General features: G+C 39.7%; 1 protein-coding gene across 2 annotated transcripts in view; it reads right to left on the bottom strand.

Annotated features, from left to right (window-relative positions):
- Rock2 (Rho associated coiled-coil containing protein kinase 2) overlaps positions 1-23026 on the bottom strand; it is a 98534-nt gene that overhangs the window by 44149 nt on the left and 31359 nt on the right. Inside the window, exons 2-3 of one of the 2 annotated variants that reach the window (XM_036170550.1) lie at positions 13681-13762; positions 11683-11783 (exon numbers count right to left, since the gene is read on the bottom strand). The exons of the other annotated variant lie outside the window; for it this stretch is intronic. Coding sequence (XP_036026443.1) covers positions 11683-11783; positions 13681-13762 — 183 coding nt within the window. The remainder of the gene's footprint in view (positions 1-11682; positions 11784-13680; positions 13763-23026) is intronic. 2 annotated transcript variants of the gene reach the window in all.

Genomic DNA, 23026 nt, shown 5'->3' with positions numbered 1-23026 from the left:
CTCTCTGGAAAGTCCTTTCCCCCAGTTCAGTTCCTGACTCCTTCAGACCCCAGTTCAAATACTGCCTTCTCGGCAACACCTACTCTGACCAACTTTAACTCACTGTCTCCCTCTCCTGCTAGGATGCCCCTAATTCATTCTCTCTTCCTCACTTTTGCTCCATTGCACTTACTAATCTTACATCAAAAAACATAACTTGCCAGGAGGTGGAGGCACACACAAAGATGGCAAGTGGAGACTGAATGCACTCTGCATCCAGCGTCTACATGGGCTTACACCTGCAAACCTGCAGTCGGCATAACCCACTTCAAAGAGGCGGCTTCAAGACTTCATGCCCCAGTACCCTAGTCCACCTGCAGTTCTTTTTTTCCCTGAGAAGCTCACCAGCTTCTGGTCTTAGGGCTGGAGGAAGATGTCAAGAAGAGATGAAGCTCTTGACCACAGTGCTGACTAGCCTAGGGCATCTTTACAATTTAAACCTTGTCCTTTGTTCCTATTCATACTTTAAGCACAATTACCGTCTTTTAGTTCCACTAATAGAACAACATTTCTTCTTTATATATATTTTTCATTAGAAAACACATCACAGTCCCTGACTCCCCCACTCACCCAAGGACATTAGCTTCTTTTCCACTCAGCCTAAATAGGAAACTCCTCAAAGAGGCTCTCTCTGACGACCCAATCAAATTAAGATCCTTGACGAGGGTCGGTAGTATTTTCTTAAAAACTGTAAAGTATCTGCACGCTTCCTCACACCTCCACGTACTCTCTTCCTACAATCTGGGATGGTGGATGTTTGCTCCTTATTGCCGGCTCCCCAGAGGACAATGGGAACTCAGTAAGCTAGAGATTCTTCTGCCTGTTTTGTACCCCTTTAACCCCCAGGGACAAGTTCAGTGCCAGTGCTGGCAAAAATAAAACAGATATTCATAAGATACCTGAGGAGTGAGTATATAAAAACTAACTCTTTAACTTTAGGACTGATTGACTGAATTTTCAGGATTTTTTTGAGACAAAGTCTCACTGTATAGCCCTGGCTGGTCTGGTACTTGCTATGTAGACCAGGCTAATCTTGAACTTGAAGATCTGCCTGCCTCTGCCTCGTGGAGTGCTGGGATTAAAGATGGGGCCACCACATTTGCCAGCTGAATTTTCAGTTTTAAGAAAGATTCAATAGCACTATTCTAGTTAACTCTTACCAAATATTATCTACACCTAAAATCATACTTTTATTGATTAAAAAAAAGTAAATAAAAAAATGCTCACATCTTTCCCAGAGGAAACTGGGAAGAAAAGAGAATAATTTGTAACAAATGCTATATAAATATAATAAAATTTTAAAAATCATAAAAATGTTCTATTTAATACAGCAGGTTTTTCTCCTAACAAAACCAAGTAATTTTGAGTGATTTTAACAAATCTCTTATAAAAAACAGACAGTTCCTAGCACAATCAATATAAATAATCATCCCTTAGAATCTTATCCTTCTAGTTCTGATGGCACAACAGGAACCGGCTAGCCCTCTCACTGGAAACACCATCAAACAGTGTAAAGCGACCATTCCCACAGAAGCTCTGTAGAGTGAGGAGCACATGACTAACTCATCAGCAGACTCCATAACTGCCTAAAACAGTCTAAAAACTCTCAAGTGGTGCCCAGCAGGACTTTCCTAAGCAGAGTACAGTGATACTGCTGACATGGGGGGGGGGGGGTTTGGTTTGCGGGGCGGTGCACTAAGATTAGAATTCAAAAGAAATGAGGTGCTGGGTTCTGCTGCACAGGTAAACTACAGAAGTCACCTGAGAGAAAATACTCCAGGCTTACTAGAGCAACTATGCTAGGGTGGACAGCAGGACAGAAGCACTGAAGCAGCCTGAAGGACAGACACCCTGCCAATTTCCAGGGCATGCAGCTGACACATCTTAGAGGACAAAATACAACCCAGTGGCTCTCCACCTTCCTAATGCTGTGACCTTTAATACAGCTCCCCACGTTGTGGTGACCCCCAACTGTAACGTGATTGTCGTTACTACTTCGAAACTATAATTTTACTACTGTTAGGAGTCACAATGTAAATATCTGCTGTGATCCCCGTGAAAGGGTTGTCCAACTCCCAAAGGGTCACAACCTACAGGTTGAGAACTACTGGTCTAAAGTAAGGCCTGCTCTACTGCTACTTAACAAAACCTAAGAGCAAACTAACCGTCAAAAGGGGCAGTTTAGCTAGAGGCTGAGCCCTCCCAAGGTAAAAGGAGTTGATGGCAATACTTGCTCTTTGCACACACTGCTCTGACAAAGTATAAAACAGCCTGCACAAATTAAGGATTACCAACCAGTAAATCACTCAACAGACCTCCAGAATGAAGACCAACATTCTTCAAAGAGAAACTCAACTTCATATCCATAAGATCTGGCCAATAACTTAAAACTTATTGAAGAAATGATATTTTTATTAAGGAAAAAGTAGCCAAAAGAAATGATTCCCAAAGGTGTTAGGTTTAGCTTTAAGTTTTTCTGACAAATAAGTAAAAAGAAATGAAGTAAGTAAAAATAGCTCTTAGAAGTATGTTTAAATAAAAGAACACACGTAATGGAAATAAAAATCAATTAGAAATTATATAACTGAAAAATAAATACAGTAACAAATAAAAATTCAGAAGGGTTTAACAGAACGCTGATTTAAAAATGAGAAATTCAAGCCAGGCAGTGATGACACACGCCTTTAATCCCAACATTTGAGAAGCAAAGGCAGTCTTAGTGAGTTTAAGCCTAGTCTGGTCTACAGAGTGAGATCCAGGACAGCCAGGGCTTCACAGAGAAACCCTGTCTCAAAAAATTAGAAAAGAGACAGAAAGGAGGGAGGGAGAGGGAGAGGGAGAGGGAGAGGGAGGGGGAGAGGGAGAGAGAGAGAGAGACAGACAGAGACAGAGACAGAGACACACACTAGGTGTTTCTGAACACAAATGAATTTGAAAAACAAAGACAAAATAAAAGACATCAAACTTAGTGGCCTCCAAGGTAATTTCAAGCTGTCTAAAATATGTGTACATATAAAGGACTAAATATGCCCATCAATGAATTATCAAACAATTAAAAAGTAAGACAATCACTGATGTGGTTTAGATATAAATCAGACAGGCTGAAGAGTAAAGGAAAGGCAAGCATAGGTGCCCTGGAAAACAGCAAGGGTAAAGTGAAAATAGGAACATAAAGAGTAAAACAGACTTACAGCAAAGACAGTCTTTTATCTGAATAAAAGCAAAACCACATCAAGACACAAAAGAGCCAGGAGCAGTAACAGTTGCACCTCTAAACCCCAGTACTCTAGAGGCAGAGTGATCTTTAAGAGTTGCAGGTCAGCCTGCACTACATACATATTGAGTCCCACATTACTGGAGGGAGAGGGACATAATTCTAAATATGTGCATCTTAAATAAATGAATTTGAAAATTCATGAAATAAAAACTAACAGAATTAGAGAAAGAAAACTACAAATCTCTATTTTCAGATGAAAAATTAAATAATACTTCATATGTCAGTAATTTGATAGAACACATAAAACATTACTATATCATTTCCCCTTTTATGTTTTGAAATTTGAAGTATTTTGAAATACTGTAACATTAAATAAAAAATGGTAACTGCAAAGAGCCAAGCATGTGATAACAAGAACTGTAGCTTATATCCATCTTCTGTACCACATTTCTAGGCTGTAATAATAATTCCTTACTAAATCTGCATAGTCTTATAAAATTTATAGAACACTGAAAATAAATGCACCAGAAAGAACTATGAAAACACAGGGCAGAAGTCAGGGATAATGAATGACAGCCGAAAGCTAGAAAAATCTACCACAGCAGACATAGTTTTTTAACTGGCCTGTGTTCATTAACCAGATTATCTCAAGTAAATAACCATAAAAGCTATGAGCCAGGCGGTGGTGGCGCACGCCTGTAATCCCAGCACTCGGGAGGCAGAGGCAGGCGGATCTCAGTGAGTTCGAGGCCAGCCTGGTCTACAAAGTGAGTTCCAGGACAGGCACCAAAGCTACAGAGAAACCCTGTCTCGAGAACCCCAAAAAACAAGCAAACAAACAAAAGCTATGAACAAGTGTTTACAAGCTGCTAAGGCACTTTCTGCCATGCATACTTACACCATTCTTCAAGCTTTCACTTCCTCTAAAAACAAACTGAAATTTGAATGTTCTCTAACTTCATTAGAGAAAGAAGCACACAGAGCATTAAGACTCAATTAATTTGCTATTATTTTTATTATTTATACTTAAGACCATGACACACACACAGTTCACTGTATAGTGGAGCTAAAAACGGAGGTTAAAAGATATCTATCGACTGGTGGAAAGACGAAAATCATTCATCTGAATGACAGTATACACTGTAGCCCTAAGATGACTTCTGAATGGGAAAATGCTTCCTGACTTCATCTTTGGTGGTGCAGCTACTCTCCAGTCTACAGTCCCATGTGCTCTGATGGTCTCACAGATGTGCTGCTTGCTCCTTTCAACAGAATCATGATTACACTGTGAACTGTCCAATGCTTGGCACAATGCTAAACTGTCCAACTCAACAAATTCAACATTTGCTATCTCTATCCATGCAGTATCTACAAGACTTTGCATGAACACATTAAAATATTTTGGGGGGTTGGGGATTTAGCTCAGTGGTAGAGTGCCTGCCTAGCAAGCACAAGGCCCTGGGTTCAGTCCTCAGCTCCAAAAAAAAAAAAAAAAAAAAAACAATATTTTGGGCTGGGCGTGGTGGTGCACACCTTTAATCCCAGCACTTGAGAGGAAGAGGCAGGCGGATCTTTTTGAGTTAGAGACCAGCCTGGTCTACAGAGGGAGATCTAAGAAAGGCGTAAAGCTACCCAGAAAAACCCTGTCTCGAAAAACAAAAACAAACAAACAAAAAAGAGTATTTTGGTGATAAGGCTGAATTTCATTTAAACTCTTGACTAGGACAGTTGCTGGCTCACAGTCCAAGATGGGAACCACTAGCTTCTCAGTTCTGATATAACTCACAGACTAGTCTTATTCAGGCCAAATGTCTACAGCATACCTTTAAAATTCATTAGCAGTCATGTGACCAAGTCGCACATAAAGTGCAGTTACTTTAGGAAAGCTGGTTCCACTCATCTTCCTCTGAGGATGTCTCTGAGTTATTCTATCATAATCTCCCTCAGCATCTCTGTAGGTTCCCTTATTCTCCAGCTCCTTCTCCTCTAGTCAATACAGATGGACAAATACATGAACAGTCAGACACAGTGAACAGGGGAATGTTTAAAAACTTGGATTAAACAAACCTGGGCAGAGGCAGAGATATATATGAACTAGATGGCCAATTTACTCATTTCCTCTCAATTTCAAAGCAAAGACAAAATGAAAGATAATGACTATGAATTTAACATACAGAATACAGTCAATAAAAGCATTAGTTAACTCTACCATAGACAAACAGAATAAAGCTCATCCTACCATGAAGTGACCCATGTGTCCCATTACTAGTCTTAGTACTTAAAGGACAAAAATCACTTCTAACAGTTCTATTTGTGAAAGAGAAGACTGTCAAATTCCCCATTTTTAATTTTAAAAATACATGAGTACAAAACACCATCCAACTGAGTGCATATGTATGCAGGAGGAACAAAGACACACACACTCCAAAACAAGAAAGGGAGGGCCAAAACACTAATCATGGTTATACCCTAGCTGATGAAATTCAAGAAACCCCTCTTTCCTCCCCTCTTATACTTTCTATAGTTAAGATATATTTCTTTTTAGTAAAATACAGATAGACAGACTTAAATGCTTGAGACGTTCCTAAACAAAGCTTGAGAACATGCTTAGGATATTCTTGGAACCCTATGAACAACTTTGAAAATCATTCTACCTAGGACATATCATTTGAGGCTTTCAAATTTATTTTTTAGAAATAAAATAATATTTTACAAGAAAATCCAATGTGTATATTAGACTAATCTAGAGTAATGTCTGGTGTCAACGAAGCCTCCACTAAGTCTAAGTAAAACAATGTCCTCATGCTTTCTGTTATGGCAGCTAAGACTGAATAGCAGGCACAAGAACTACTGAAACATTAGAGGGAGAGACAAAATTTTTGCAGCTCAGAAATAGCCTTATAAACAGTAAAGACCTAACTTTACATTAAAAAAAAAAATCAAGAATCTGAGTTTACAAAAACAGTATTAGAAAATCAGACACACACATACTTGTGGAATATTATTTTAAGGTGTGCTACATTTTATGCTGCATTAGTTTAACTCTGTGAAGCTGTGTTACTTTGCCTGTCTAAAACACCTGATGGTCTAAAGAACTGAACAGTCCATAGCAAGGCAGGAGAAAGGATAGGCAGGGCTGGTAGGCAGAGAGAATAAATAGAAGGAGAAAAAGAGGGATCGGGAAGTAAGAGAAGATCAAGGAGCAAGAAAAGAAGGGGCCAGCCACCTAGCCAGACAATCAGACACAGAATAAGAAGCAAAGAAAAGATACAGAAACAGAGAAAGGTAAAAGGCCAGAGGCAAAAGATAGACAGGATAAGTTAAGCTGGCTAGAAGTTAGCCAAGTTAAGGCTGGGCATTCATAAGAAAGAAAAAGCTTCCATGTAGCCGGGTGGCAGGGCCCTCAAAAGAGCCAAGAGTAAAAACAACCAACAACACATACCCACACACACAATGCAAGAATGAACTGACAATGGCTATATGGTAAGGATTATTCTTGTCTCTCTGCTTCTCTTCTCTGTCTTCTTAGGCTGTGTACTTTACTAAAGAAGGCAATATCCCCAGGTGTGGATGAATATTTTGAGATGAAGAACTATCAATTACTGGCAAGAAGGTCAAAATATTTGAAAGGCATAGTTCTTAAAATAAATAAATAAATAAAGGATATAGTATAAGGAATCAAAATATCAATATACCAACTACAACCTAAGATATAATATGATAAATAAAGCAATATCAATTAAAGGGGCAGAGGAGAAATTTCACCCTGATAGAAGGTTAAAACAAAGTAAGTACCTAAGTTCTCTTTTTAAAAAGTGAACACTGAGACAGAGTCAAACTGTAGGAGTAAAAGGCATACAGGAAAACAGAGCATGCTCTGAGCAGCTGGCCTAGAATGAACAGCTAAGAAAGGAGGCATTTAAAGGAGCTTCTTTTTCCTTATCTCTGTGTATGGAGGGGTAGGTGTGATTGCAGTGCCTCCAGAGGCCAGAAGAGAGCATCTTGGGGCTGGAGTGACAGGTGCTTGTGAGTCAATAGGCATCCTCAACTTCACACATGCCACACTCTTACCAGCTAAGCCATCTCTCCAGCCCCATGACATTTCAAGAGATCCTAGCAGGCCACAATAAAGGAGTCATACTAATTTAGTCAACTAAGCAGTGAGGGGCCCATTTAGAAGCAGCTGTATTAGTTATATCAGATCTAAAATGGTCTTTCCTCAACACAGGGAGAGGCAGAAATAACGCCAACCAAACTTGTAAGATATAAAGCCCCTAAGCCTATTCAATGTGCCCACATCAGGAGTGGGAGTAGACGTGGTACCTGAGAATGTAAGGATATAAAAGTATGAGGATGTCTGCCAAATAGCAACATCAACCCAGTTGAGCATGCGCAGAAGGAGCACACAGACCATTTACCAAGCATGGTCTCAACAGTCTCTCCATGAGCACTTGACAACCTGAGATCATTAATTCAGTGAAACACTGAGCAGAAGTGGAGTAGACAGCAGGTATCCATATATGACCAAGTCATGGAAAAGTCAATGAAAGTAAAGGCAATGAACACTGCAAAAAGAAAGGTGCAGACTAAAGTGATATAAAGGCAGAAACTGTACGAACTTCTAAAGAAATTAAACATAAAGGATGAAAGAAAAGAGACGTTAATTATGACTCTGTGTCTTGAGAAACCTGGGATGAAGGGAAACAAATGCCCTTTTAACTGCTGAGCCATCTCTCTAGTCACTATTTTGTTTTAATTATTATTACTGTGTGTGTGTATGCACACATGATGTGTATGGGGAGTGTGCCAGAGCACACATGCAGAGATAAGAAGGCAACTTTATGGAGTAGCCTCTCTGCTTCCACCTTTATGCAAGTTCAAAAAACTGAATTTAGGTTACCAGCTTTACCTACTGAGCCATCTTACAAGCCAGGGAAGTTTTGTTTTGTTTTTTTCGAGACAGTTTCTTTGTGTAGCCTTGGCTGTTCTAGACATACTCTACAAACCAGGCTGGCCTCGAACTCAAGAGATCTGCTTGCCTCTGCCTCCCAAGAGCTGAGATGAAAGGTGTGTACCACAACTACCACTGGGCTGCCAGGAAGATTTTTAACTGACACTTTTGCAATAGTCTCAAATGTTTTTAATCATCAAAATAAAAAGGAAACCAATAAGCTGGTTCCCAAATGTCACAAGAACTGGTTGGTATGAAAATAAATTTCTGTTGTTTTTTTTTTTTTTCATGAAGCCTGCTGGTATTGCCATGGTGGTCCCATATAAGTAATATACCTATGCACATCTAGGGTGATATTTTATTTGTGCTGAAATGTGATTTTATTTGTATGTTAATAAATAAAGTTGCCTGGGGGTCAGAGCTAATAGCAAGCCATTTAGCAGAACTCTGGCAGTGGTAGCATACGCCCTTAATCCGATCACATGGCAGGCAGAGTCTGTGTGTTCAAGGACATAGCCAGCTTGCTGACACATGCCTTTAATCCAAATACCAACCATAGAGACCTGGAGGTCTGTATAGACAGGCAGTGACAAAGAAGTTATGTGGTTGGGTTTAGAACCAATGAGAAAGCAGAATAAAAAGTCAATAAAAAATACAGACACACAGGAAGTAGGTCTTTTTTCTCAGGGGAAGGATGGCAGCGGCTGGTAAGCTACAGGCTATTCGCTAGAGCTCTGACCTCTTAGGCTTTTAACTCTTTATTTGGCTCTGTGTTTCTTATTTAATAAGACTGTTTAGAATTATATCTACACACATCTAAAAAATCAGATAAGACCTGATTATTCCAAAGTAAAACCCGCTTAAGCACCTGGCAATCATCCCACTACTCAGAACCTGAACCACACTAAGAGACAGGTATTGCCAGGCGGTGGTAGCACATGCCTTTAATCCCAGCACTTGGGAGGCAGAGCCGGGTGGATCTCTGAGTTCGAGGCCAGCCTGGGCTACCAAGTGAGTTCCAGGAAAAGGCACAAAGATACACAGAGAAACCCTGTCTCAAAACCCCCACCACTACCACCAAAAAAAAAAAAAAAAAGAGAGAGACAGGTATGTGCCACCCAAGTTAGTACTCACAAAAATGTTCTAAAGGTAAGTTGTTACTAATGCTACTCCACGATAAGCGAGCTTTAGCCTGGGTGACAGGAAACCAATGTCTTGTAGGCTAGACCCAGAAGCAGTCAACACTGATTTTTCTTCCACAGGTTCCAGAAATTATACACAAAAAATGCCTATTAAAGTTTTATTACTGAGGTCAAAGGTCCTAGGTGCAGAAGCTACAGCGTTTTGTTGTCTATTCTTTTTAACTATAATGATTAAATTTTTATGTGTATGAGTGTTTTGCCTGCATGTATGTCTGTGTATCACATGCATTCGGTGCCCACAGAAGCCAGAAAAGTGTCAGATCCCTAGAAAGTGGAGTTACGGACAGCGTGAGCCACCTTAAGTGTTGGGACTCAAACCTGTGTCCTCTGGAAGAGCAGCCAATGCTCTTACTCACTTAGCTATTTCTCCAGCCTCCCCTCCCCTCCCCACAATGTTTTTTAAAAATTGACTTATCTCTATTTTACATATATGAGTGTTTTCCCTGCATGTATGTAATATGAACCATGTGTATGCAATGACTGTAGAAGGCAGAAGAGGGTACTGGATTCCCCTGGAATGGAAGTTACAGACAGTCATGAGACCCCCCTGCAATGCTGGAATTGAACCTGAGAGCTTCAGAAGAACAGCAAGTGATCCTAACTGCTGAGCCATCTCTCTAGTCCCACACTGCTGCTGACTCCAGAACCAATGCTCTTATATGCTATGGCATATCAGTGATATACCAAAGATACCCTTAGAATGAAACTTTATTTGTAGAAATTGGTTAACATTGTCCTTTGTGATAACCTAACCTCTACTTTCAACTTAACCAGAAAAAGATTTCATATGAAAAGAAAATATTGTGCTATTATGAAACTTCCTCCAATTAACTTGGAAAAACAAAATATCATAAAGATGTGTTAAATTGGAATATTGTCCCCCTATACCCACAATACTAATTTAGTATATACAAATCAATCTGGTGCCACGGACCCTTTAATCCATTACTCAGGAGTCAGAGGCAGGCAGACCTCTTTGAGTTGGGAGGTCAGTCTACACAGGAACACCCTGTCTCAAAATAAAACAAAACACAACCAGTTTGACTGGGATGTGGCTCAGCTGGTAAGTGTGCATATGTGCAGCCCTGGGCTAGGTCCCCAACAGCGAGAGCATGAGGATGCATGTCTGTAATTCCAGCACTTGGGAAGTGGAAGCAAGAGGATCATAAATTCAAAGTCATCCTCAACTACATACTGAATTTCAGGCCAGCCTAGAATATAGGAGTTCCTGTCTATTTAAAAAAAAAAAAAAAAAAAAAAAAAAAAAAAAAAAAAAAAAAAAAAAAAGGCAAACAACTAGAAGAAAAACAAGGATAAGTCAAGAACTATTCAAAATCCAACTCCAAGTCCAGTATTTCTTCAATAATTAGAGTAAATCGTAAGTATGCAGAAAACAATATACTTGTATGAAATGTGTGATATAATGAGCCAGTTAGCCCTTAGGGCGTACTCTAACTAGCATGCCTTATCTTATTAGTCCACTTAAGCATCATCCTTCACAATGACCTCACAAAGCAGGTACTCCTGTCTCTATTCTTCGGGTCAGAACTTGCAGAAGTTACACTTAAAGTGATCACTGTTTCTCATTGTCATCGCGAGGATAAATCACTGTAGGTTCAAAGAACAGAACTGGACTCTAAGAACAAATATTGGTGCCTCATGCTTAGGTATTAAAAACAGGAAAACCATTATAATGACTCATTTAAAATATAAATATACAATTTAATGTTAACAGTTATATTTACACTTTCACCTGCAAAGATAGTTTCTTCATTGTGATACATATGTGCGTGTACATATATATATATATATGATATACAAGTGTACATACACACACACACACACACACACACACACACACACACACCCCATAACTCACCATATGGCCAGGCTGGCCTTGAAATCAGAGATTGGCCTGCCTTAATATCCTGAATGCTAGAATTAAAGGCATCTGACATCATACCCAGCTTTAGTCTGATCTTTCTTAATGAAAATACAGCTCTCATACAGTGTAATGCCAGAGTATAATATACTATTGTATTAACTTCTAGGCAGATCACATGTAAAACCAAACTGGCATTATTCCAAATCACTGTGCTGTAAAGCTGGAATACTGTTAGTGACAGCTTACCCTTTTTTAAAGATGGGAACACTAAGGCTCTCAGAGATAGAATGACTTCATCGAAGACATAAAACCAATTCCTCAAATGGCTGAGAAGAGAATTTAGAATTATTCAGCTGCTATGAACAACAAAAAAAAAATCCTTTCTTACCAACTGAACTTCACCAAAAGCACCTCTTCCAATAACTTTTACAACATCGTAGTCTTCTGCTTTCATCTGTAAACCTCTAATCTTTTTCACAATTTTCTCATCTATAATAAAAAGATTACCATACTTAATAGCAATCATATATTAGAAATATTAAAAAATAGTCACCATATTTGTAAAAAATTTTAATTCTAGATATTAGAAATAATTTTCAGCTGATCCTCTTAATCTTTAAAGAATCCTATTTTAAAACTTTAAATGTGGGAATGGGTCTAGTACAGTGACAGCCTGCTTACTTAACACGTGAGGTCCTAGATTCCAGCCCCAGCACCAAAATAAACAAACACTCTCAGAGAGAGGTTATCTTTGCATCAAGGAACCAAAGCTGTCATCTGTTGGCACATGACCCCGAAGATCACTAACTGCCAAAGCAGTATCAAGCATTCTCACTCCTCCTGTGAAGGTGACATCAATGACTCAGGCAATCTTGATGCTTTATCAATCATGGCAGAAAGCAGTCACAAAGACAGGTGTGTAACCAGGACCAGTAGGCTAAACACAAGGACTATACACACTTTAAGCCAACCTAGGCCATATTGTTAGACGTTATCTCAAAAGAGAAGAGGAAGAGATGAAATTACTTGCAATTCCAAATTTAGTAATGAAGCTTAACCTGCTTCTTTAAAGGCAGCAATCACGTTTCAGATATATCAACTACTATAGTAATTATTGAAGGAAAAATAACCTAGCACTGACAATTCCAAAATAAAGGATTTGGCTGTGGGGATAAAGAGGATGCATTAATCATTCTGAAACTTCCTTTTCCCCTTTTGTAAGACATTTTTAGAATTTTAAGTTTTCTGCATTATGTGTTTAAGAGTGTGATTTTGGGTGAGTGTGGTGCCCTCAGAACCATATGAGGGCATCAGATTTCCCAGGAGTTAGTCACAGGTGGCTGTGAGCTTCCTCACTTGGGTGCTGGGAACTGAACTCAGGTTCTCTGCAAGAACAGTATGTGTTCTTAACGGCTGACTCACCTCTAGGCCCCTGGGATTAACTTTTCTTTTTCTATTTTTGGAGATTGTCTTGCTTTGTAGCCCAGGTTAGCCTTAAACCTGTAATAGTCCTCCTGTCTCAGCCTACTGGATTGCTACATACAAGCACAATTCACCATGCCCAACTCACTTTGAGAATATATTTTCAGAATCCACTTATTCCAACATAATGCTGACGAACATTAAGGATAATCATATACATGATACTAACTGCTATCAGATCATTTTTCCTTAACAAGACAATACACATAAATTACTGAAACAAAGCTTATTAAAGTCTACTGGGTAAATAAAAGCAAAGTCATAGAGTTACAATATTAACTCAAAATTTTGCTTAGATCAGCCATAACCAAGAGTTATATGGTCTTAATTCATATAAATTTTACCTACTTTACATAGTCTAACTTAGTTCAGCAAAGTTACTTTGAAATTACAAACTATTTTTAAATGAAACAAATAGCACACACTAAAAGCAAGTTTAATAAGTTAAATATGTTGTGGTGTCTAAGTAAGAATGGACCCATAGGCTCATACATTTGAATGCTTAGTCACCAGGGAGTGACATTATTTGAAAGGATTAGAGGGATTAGGAGGTGTGGCCTTGCTGGAGGAAGTACATCACTGGAGGTGGGCTTTGAGGTTTCAAAAGCACATGCCAAGCCCAGGGTCCCTCTTTTGACCTGCAGATCAGGATGTAGCTCTCAGCTACTACTCCAGCATCAAGTGTGTCACCTTGCTTCCTGCCATGATGACAATGGACTAAAAAAATCTCTGAAACTGTCATCAAGAGTCCTCTTGGTCAGTGTCTCTTCACATCGGTAGAACAGTGGCTAGGTCATAGGTTAACAAAGCTAACAGATTTAAGTTCCAAAAAGTTAACCAAACACATCTCATTTAAAGCTCAGCTATGTGTCCAAACATGAATAGTAAAAATAAATATACTTACATCTATTTAAGAAATTATCTATATTTTTATTTTTCCTCAAAGCAGGAAAATCCAAGTCAAGGACCAAGGAATTTAAGCCATCCTGTTAAAAAAATAAAGAATAAAAAGCAAGTTTGTAAAATTCTGAAGCCTTCAAAAATCTTTAAATATTATATATGCTGTTTCCACTGAGTAAATACAAACGCACATTGATATATTATGGAGACTCTCCAGGCCCAAGAGCTCGAACAAGTTTCCTAACCTGAGAATGTTAGCTGAGAAGCTGAGAGGATACACAAGGCCAGAGTCTGATACCCAGCAAAACAAAGAAAGAAAAATGCAGCTTACAAGTTTCCGCTCATTTAAAAATCAATACTTTTGTGTCAATGCATATGGAAGAACCAAACGTAAGTTACATGACAGGTAAATGGATAGAACCAGAAAGAATCACAATAAGTAAGGTAACCCAGGCTGACAAACACTACGTGTTCTCTCATTGGCAGCTGTTAGCCCCAAATCTTCAGATGGGAGCACATATCCCGAAACAAATACAGATGATTTAAAAGGCCAGCCTAGGGCTGGAGAGATGGCTCAGCGGTTAAGTGCACCGACTGTTCTTCCAGAGGTCCTGAGTTCAATTCCCAGCAACCACATGGTGGCTCACAAACATCTGTAATGAGATCTGGTGCCCTCTTCTGGCCTGCAAGGACACATGCAGGCAGAACACTGTATACATAATCAATCAATCAATCAATTAATAAGTGAATAAATAAATAGATGAATAAATAGATAAGTGAATGAATAAATAGATAAATAAATTTTAAAGAAAGAGGCCAGCCTAGGCTTATATTGTCTCACAAAAAATAAAATGTCTTCTATTTCACCTGCTGTCATTTATCACTAAGAGCCGAACATAAGCTATTTATAATACTGTATGGTTTGTAGGTACTGGAGGATTTTCAAGCCCAATAGTATGACGGACTAACTTTATCCCCTCTTCAACAGCAAGAGTTCTATTACCTAGTAAAAGAGATGTTTGCCTGAAGACAAGACTGACCAAGGAATGTAAGAAATAAGAGTGAATTAAAAGTTTACCAGCTGTGGGCTGCTGGAATGGCTCAGCAGGTAAAGCACTCACCAGCCTGATGACCTCAACTTTACCCCAGAACCTACCCAGGGTAAAAAGCCTGACAGAGAGAAATTTTCCTGGAATCCCTAGCCTGTGACCTCAGAGGAATCAAGAGATCTTGCCTCAACAAGGTGGAAGGGGAGAACCAACTCCTGACAGTTGTATGACCTCTACACAAACACCATGGTACACACATGCCTGCACTCACACATATACATCATCTAAACCTATTAATAATGATAGGTAAATAAAATAAAAAAACTTTAAGGTGAAAATGAACCATATATTTTGCCGCATGGATTAAGTTGATTGTAAAAGCCTGAGGCACTGGCTCAACAGAGCATAAAAACAGCATTCCTATTTCCTCTAATGAACTCTTACCTACAACTACAGAAAAACCATCTGGTTATCTCTTGAGATCCCCCAAAGATGCCTTTAATCCCGGAACTCAGGACACAGAGGCAGGTGGATCTTTAAGAGTTCAAGGCCATCCTAGTCTACATAGTGAGTTCCAGACAAACCAGAGCTGTATAGAGAGACAGTGTATGGGGGGCGGGCGGGGGGGGGGGGGGGGGGCGATTCCCTGATGCCTTGGAATGCAGGGAGTACACTGAGGAAATAGTGGGTATCTTCCACACTTAGGGCACTGAAAGAGTGATCGATCATATGCATTCTGAACTGTGGGGAGGTCCTGAGTGAGGAACACACATCCAGCTGGTCTCAATGTTGTGCCCTTCATCTGCTCTTCTCTGGAAGGAGGCACTCTTCTTTTTATCTGCCTGAACCTTATTTAGTTTCCACATGGGATCTAGAGACCTTTCTCAGTTCTTGGACTAAAAGTGTTGTTTCTGAACTACCCCAGAAAAGTATTTTCATTTTGCACTGAAATATTCATTAAGCACACAGTAGCCATAAAAAATTATTTTTTCCCCTACATAGGGTTTCTCTGTGTAGCTCTGGCTGTTCTGGAACTTGCTCTGTAGAAAAGGCAGGCCTCGAACTCAGAGATCCACCTGCCTCTGGAGTCCTGAGACTAAAGGCATGTGCCACCATGCCTGGATTCTGTATAGTTTTATATCCATTTTTAATATTACATTAAAAATACTTACTTTAATTACTGTGGGGTGTGGATACCTTCTTAAATTTTGTGCCTAGTGCAAGTGCCTCGCTGGCTCTCCCCCAGCTCTGGCCCTGAGAGACTGACTGCTGTTGTATGCTTTGTTTGTGATATAACGAATAAAGCTGGCCTGAAGATCAGAGGGCGGAGTAGCCACTAGTCAACCATAGAGGCCAGGCAGTGGTAGTACACACCTTTAATCCCAGCACTCAGAAGAGGCAGATCTCTATGAGTTCAAGGCTGGCATGGCCTATGAAGTAAGTTCTGGGCCAGCCAGGGCTAACCATATCAAGACCTTTATTTTTCCTTTTTCTATCTTACATAAAAAGTCACAGAAGGAGGTTGGAGAGTTGGCCAAGGAAACACTTTGAGGGTCAAATAAATCAAATACATGCCTCATTGTCTTTTTTTTTTTTTGGTTTTTCGAGACAGGGTTTCTCTGTGGCTTTGGAGCCTGTCCTGCAACTTGCTCTGTAGACCAGGCTGGCCTCGAACTCTAAGAAATCTGCCTCCCTTGCCTCCCGAGTACTGGGATTACAGCCACCGCCGCCTGGCTCCTTATCTTCTTTTAATACTTGTAGGTTTGTACGCATGAGTATAGAACCCTCGGTAAGTCAGATCTCCAGAACCTGGAGCTATAGATGGTTATGAATAACCTGCTGGAACCAAACCTGGGTCCTCTACAATACCAATATGTGCTCTTAACCACTGAGCCATCTCTCCAGATCCAAGTCACTTTTTAATTTAATTTTTAATAAAAGAAAAAAAACCCACACTGGAAAAGGAATACATGAAACAAGCAGTGTTCTCTCTCTCTCTCTCTCTCTCTCTCTCTCTCTCTCTCTCTCTCTCTGTATCATCGCTGAGCAGAAAGCAGCTGGTAGCAGCTGTTCTAAAACATGAACTCTTTATTTTTTGTCTTTTCTCCTTCTAATTTCGTATGTAAATATGAGCTACAACAGCCTGCCTCATTTTAATGAAAAAGTAAAAACATACTTTCTTTTTAAAGATTTACTTCCAATATTTTAATTTATGTGTATGCATGTGTCTACATGTGGCTATGAGCATTTGAGCATAGGTGTCCCCAGAACCCAGAAGAAAATAGCAGATCCCCTAGAGTTAGAAAGAGTTAAGGTGGTCTGAGCCACTTCATGTGGGTGCTGGGAACTGAACTCAGGCCATCTGGAAGAGCAGCAGACAGACATTCCTAACTTTCTTAACCACTAAACCATCTCACCAGGCCCCCAAATCTTCTCAACAGAAGCTTCAGATGCAAAAGTACACCTCATCTTTACCCAAGAGGCTATGGTTTGACACATCCAGGAACTTTTGGGGTTTTTTCTTTCTTGTTTGTTTTAACATACATGTGTTGGTCTATGGAAGAGGCACATGCCACAGAACACATGCAGAAGTTGGAGGACAGCCTGTAGGAGTGAGCTCATTCTACTACATGGGTCCCAGGAGATGAACTCACAGAGCCAGTCTTGGCAGCAGGCGCCTTCACAGACTGAACCAGCTCACCGGCCTTCAGGGATTTTTTTTTAAGTAAACACTTTGGGGAGGAAGAATCAAATATCTGCCTTACCTGTGTACTTATCTTAAGGGTGGGGTAGGGGTGGTGGATAAGTGTTACGGGTAAGGACAGTTAAAGGAAATCTAATTCTTATTTCTCTGTTCTACTTTACATTTGGTAGCACATAATATTTTATTTGAAAAGGGGAATTCCCACTATTAGAAAGCAATACAAGGGCTGGAGAGATAGCTCAGGGGTTGAAAGCATTGACTGCTCTTCCAGAGGACCCAGGTTCAATTCCTAGCACCCACATGGCAGCTTACAACTGTCTGTAACTCCAATTCCTGGGACCTAACACCCTCACACAGAAATACAGCAGGCAAAACACCAATGCACATAAAAATAAACAAATCTTTTGTTTTAAATGAGGTTTAAACAAAAAGCCACACAAAAGCCAATTACTATGTGCAAATGTAGCTTTGAAAGTACAGTTTGTAGCCATTACCACCTAGAACTCCTATTTACTGTGCCTTCATTTCTGGCACTACCTTGAGCAGGACTAAGAATTTCTTGCCCATCAAGTACATATTAGCAACTCATTAAACAAAACAGAACTGTTCCTGCCGGGCGGGTGGTGGCAACACCTTTAATCCCAGCACTTGGGAGGCAGAGGCAGGCAGATCTCTGTGACTTTCCAAGCCAGCCTACTCTACAGAGTGAGTTTCAGGACAACCAGAGCTCCACAGAGAAACCCTGTCTCAAAAAAACCAAAACCAAAACTAAAATAAAAACAAATAAAAAAACAAACTATTCCAAAGACATTGAACCTCAATTTTCCTTTAATTTTAACCCACAAATAGCCACAACCTTTCTTTCATTTAAAGGGAAAAGCAACAAAACACATGCATGAATGAACTTTGTCTATGAACTATCTTCTAGGCTTGAAAAATGATTTCTGTAAGTCACACTGCAGCCCAGATTTATTTGCAGGCATTCACCAGATGGCCAACAGTCCCGACAATCTCCTAAATTAGAAACTTGCACTCCATAGGATGTACAAAATGATCTGCTGAGCCATAGGAATGAGAGGTTTGGTTGTTACAGTGCTACTGTTTTAGATGCTAGGGATCAAGCCTAGGGCCACTGCAAGCTCAGGTATGTGGTATTGTGTTCCCCCAAAATATTGTATGCTCCCCAAAATAAATTTATCTGGGGTCAGAGAACAGACAGCCACTAGAACAGAGCCAGAAATGGTGGCTAGAAAACGGGACAGAGCAAGCCAAAGCAGAAGTTGGGCGGTGGTGGTGCTTGCCTTTAATCCCAGCACTTGGGAGGCAGAGCCAGGTGGATCTCTGTGTGTTCAAGGCCACTTTAGAAACAGCTAAACATGGTGATCCACGCTTTTCATCGCAGAAACCCAGCCTTTAATCCCAGGGAGTAAATGCAGAAAGTAGAAAGATACATAAGACGTGAAAACCAGGCACCAGAATGAGTTAGGCATTTAGTTAGTTAAGCATTGGGCTGGTTTAGCATTCAGGCTTTGGAGCAGCACAGTTCAGCTGAGAGCCATTGGGATGAGGACATAAAGCTTGCAGTCTGAGGAAACAAGACCAGCTGAGGAACTGGCGAGATGAGGAAGCTGTGGCTTGTTCTGCTTCTCTGATCTTCCAGCATTCACCCCGATATTCGGCTCGGGTTTGATTTTATTAATAAGAACTTTTAAGATTCATGCTACACAGGTAAGTGCTCTGTCACAGAGCTACAGCCACACAAGGTAAAATTTAACACAATAGTTTTCAGGAATGTTTCATTCTTGGCAACATTTAACTAACTGCGATATAATGCAATATACATGTATTTTCTCATGATTATTCTTGCATTTTGTCTAATTTTTAAACTCCTTACCTAACCTCAGATTACAATTGTGTCATTTTGGAGAACAGACATGTCAAAATGTAGCAAACTACAAAATTTAAATATGCATAATGGCCATTATACTGAAACTATTTAAAAATTGATGTACACATCACAGGTGTAAATTAAAACAAAATGCAAGTAGTAACAACAAAAAGGAAAATGGTACAGTTGGCCCTTCACCTCTTCCACATATTAAGCTCTTATAACAAAAACTATGAGGCAAAAAAGAACAAGGCTGTAGCAACATCGACCATCAATAACGCTCAAGATCACCATGAGCCTATCTGAAACAGAGACTGAGTTCACAATTTCTAATGATGAAACCTTCAATAAAGGAACTAACAATTAAGTGAACATTACTTCCTCTAGTATGTTGATGTTTTTAAATAATGATGAGCAAGTTTTCTCAAATTAAAGAGAAAGTTTCATCGGTATTATACAGAGCATTAAGGAAAAAGCCAGAAGCCAGGCAGAAATACCTTCCTAAAGCAGAGACTCCTAGGGCCCTACTCCTGCTCCTGTTCAAGACATCACACTGTCTCCAAGACAAAAACTCAAGCCTTGGAGAGATGCAGCCAAGGCTACGGGTGCAGACATGTCTGTGATGTTGGGCACAACTACCAAGAGACTTACAATGATCACAATTTTATTTTAACCATTACAAATTTTCTTACTCTTTTGGTTAAAAGTCTGATACTATTCTAATTTTGCCAATATTCAAGAACACATATTTGGGGGCTGGCAGGATAGCCAGACGGGTAAAGGTATCTACCAGCAAGCCTGACAACCTGGTCCAATCTCTAAGCCCCACATGGTAGGAGAGAGAATTCCCAAGTTGTTCTCTGACTTCCTCTTGTGCACACACACAAATACCCACACATTAAAAACAAATCATCCTCCAAGAAGCCATTTAAGACCTAGACAACGATGTTACTGTCCTGAATTGCATCGAGCATTGAACTAATTAAATGTAATGATAATGATGTGGAAAATCTCTTTAGCTTTTCTGCTTTGTTCTATTTCTTTTTGTTGTTGTTGTTCCATTTCTTTAATATCGAAGGATCTATTCTAAAAATCCAGACACTCAGAAAACATCAGTTCTTCCTGTCTTTTGCTTTGTTTTAACTGACATATACCAGAAACAATTGATGAAAAATGCCTTAGAAGGCACTGAAGAATAAGAAACAACCCAGAGAAGCGTAAGGAAATTGTGCAGTGGGAGACTTACTGGACCCCTGGAAAGACGTATCCCCATGTTCTAATTGATCTGTTACGTACATGCTGGACACTGCTGTAACAGAAACAACCTAAGAAGGCAAATGTATCTTCAGTATCAAATTACTTCAACACTAATGCTAAAGCTTTTCTGATGGTCACTAGGGGCAGAGGTGATGATGCTGTGGCCAAAACACAAAACTCTTGAACTCCACATACTTTTAAGATACGTCCTCTATCAGAAAACACAGAAACTTACAGACAGCGTTACACACATTCAAAGAGCAAGCTTTTACAACTAAGGGCACAGAGCACTGTAAGACATCATCTCACCAAGATTAAAATTTGTAAAAATAAGAATGTGAAAGTTTAAGAAAATATTTTCAATCCTTTGTGGTGAGATGAAAAACTACCATGAAAGCTTATAGTTTTATACAAAAGTTTACAACATACATTTCAAAAAGTCATTGAGCTTACAGATGAATTATATATTCATCTATAAAAAGCTAAATTGCTCTAAACTTAAGTGTTTTTGTCTCACTATAGCAAGTTATTAACAACAGTATCCTGGTGAATACTTTAGAAGAAATATTTTGAAAAGAGATGTCTGGAAATGTCACCAGGCATATGTGAGTACTACTGAATAACATGCTTTGCATCTTGGGATGAATAAACTATGTTAACTTGCATGCTTAAAACCTTTCAACTATATTCTGAGGCTGGAGAAATGGCTCAGCAGCTGAGAACACTGGCTGTTCTTCCAGAGGACCCGGGTTCAATTCCCAGCACCTACATAGCAGCACACAGCTGTCTGTAGCTCCTGTTTCAGGGGATCCGATGACCTCACACAGACATACATGGAGGCAAAACACCAGTGCATATGAAATAAAAATTAAAATAAAAAAACCTTCAAACATATGCTAAGCCAGCTAAAACTAAAAGTAGTTGCATGTATTTCTGCTACTCTGCACATCACTGCTGCTGCTCACTGTTAGGTCATCCACGTTCAGGAACCACTGTTAAACCGCCTCAGAGCTCCAGAGCCACCTTTACGTAGTGATGTCTCTCTTCATCTCGGATGGGAATGCTCTGCTGTGCACCGGGCCTAATGTTAATAAATGTTATTCTTAGTGTTTATTTGTAGATTTATCTTTCATTTTAAAGCTCCTATTTTTATGTATAACACATTATATAAATAACCAAACATCTATTTGCAAATATTTTCAAAATTTTCTTCCAAGCAGGGTCACAAGATTAGAAATTTAACAACTACAAATTCCTTAAAGGCAAGAAATGTTTCATTATCTTCCTTACAGACTAGATAGTTACAGTTAAGATCATTTCATATCTTAGCTAAGAGCATATTAGGTACTAGATTTAGATTCTTCAGGCTAGGACAGCTATTGGAGTAATCTCTGTAATTTGCCATTTACCTATGATCTGGACACTTAGTATGTTTCTTACTTGGCGTTGTTCTTGTTGGTTATAGTTTCACTTTTATTTATGTTATTACCCTGTCTTTCTCCTGGACAATACTTGGTAATCATTCTTATTGTATATAGTTTTGTAGTAGGTTTAGAACCTTCTTATTCAGACAAAAAGGGGGAGTGTAATGGGAATTAGCTCCACCCATGACCTTAGGCTATCTGGCCTGATAGAGGTGGTGCTTCTTGCTAACTGATCTCTTAAAAGGGAAGGGGGAGGGGGTCATGAGCTCTCTCTAGGACACGGAAGGCTTCCTTCCTGGTGCATGGTTGAGAGACCTGGAGCTTTCCCCATCTTTCCCTGGGAGACAAAGAGGCAATAGCATCACTTCATTTTGTATCAGTGAGGCTTTTTTCCCCCACAAAAATCCTTAATAAATTGATATATATACATAAAATTGAGGCTCTCATTACACTTTTATTTCTATATTCTAAAACCACACACACACACACACACACACACACACACACACACACACACACACGCCAAACTATTAAGTAAATAAGGGCTTACCCAATACATTGATGTCAATACATGAGTCACCACCCTGCATAAGGCCAACTACTCCATCTAGGCCCAGCAGTGCCATCCCATCACCATCAGATTGAAAATGCCTTCCCTCTGCCCCCTGAGGTCATTCCCTCTGTACCGGGGACACATCCTCCATTCCCTATTGTTTCTCAGTTCTCATGACCTCCATGTGTCCTCTCCCCTCCTGCTTCAGACTACTCCTGTTCTAATGCTGAGGAAAATCAATTCTGATATTGGTCCCTCATCAAAATTATTCAATAGCTTCTACACTATATCTAGACGATGAAACACCAAGATGACAAGTAGCCCTCTCACCTGTCACTTCCTGCAGCTTTACTGCCCTTCATTCACACTTGTGTAGATTCCTACTGTCCGTTATAGAAGTCAGAAGCCTTGGGAAACTAATGAGCACTTGAATCATGGATGGCCTGAATTGAGAAGCATTCTAAACATAAAATAC

Source organism: Onychomys torridus, chromosome 21 (assembly GCF_903995425.1).
Source record: "Onychomys torridus chromosome 21, mOncTor1.1, whole genome shotgun sequence".
Classification (NCBI taxonomy): domain Eukaryota; kingdom Metazoa; phylum Chordata; class Mammalia; order Rodentia; family Cricetidae; genus Onychomys; species Onychomys torridus.
This window is presented reverse-complemented; position numbering and strand designations above follow the sequence as displayed.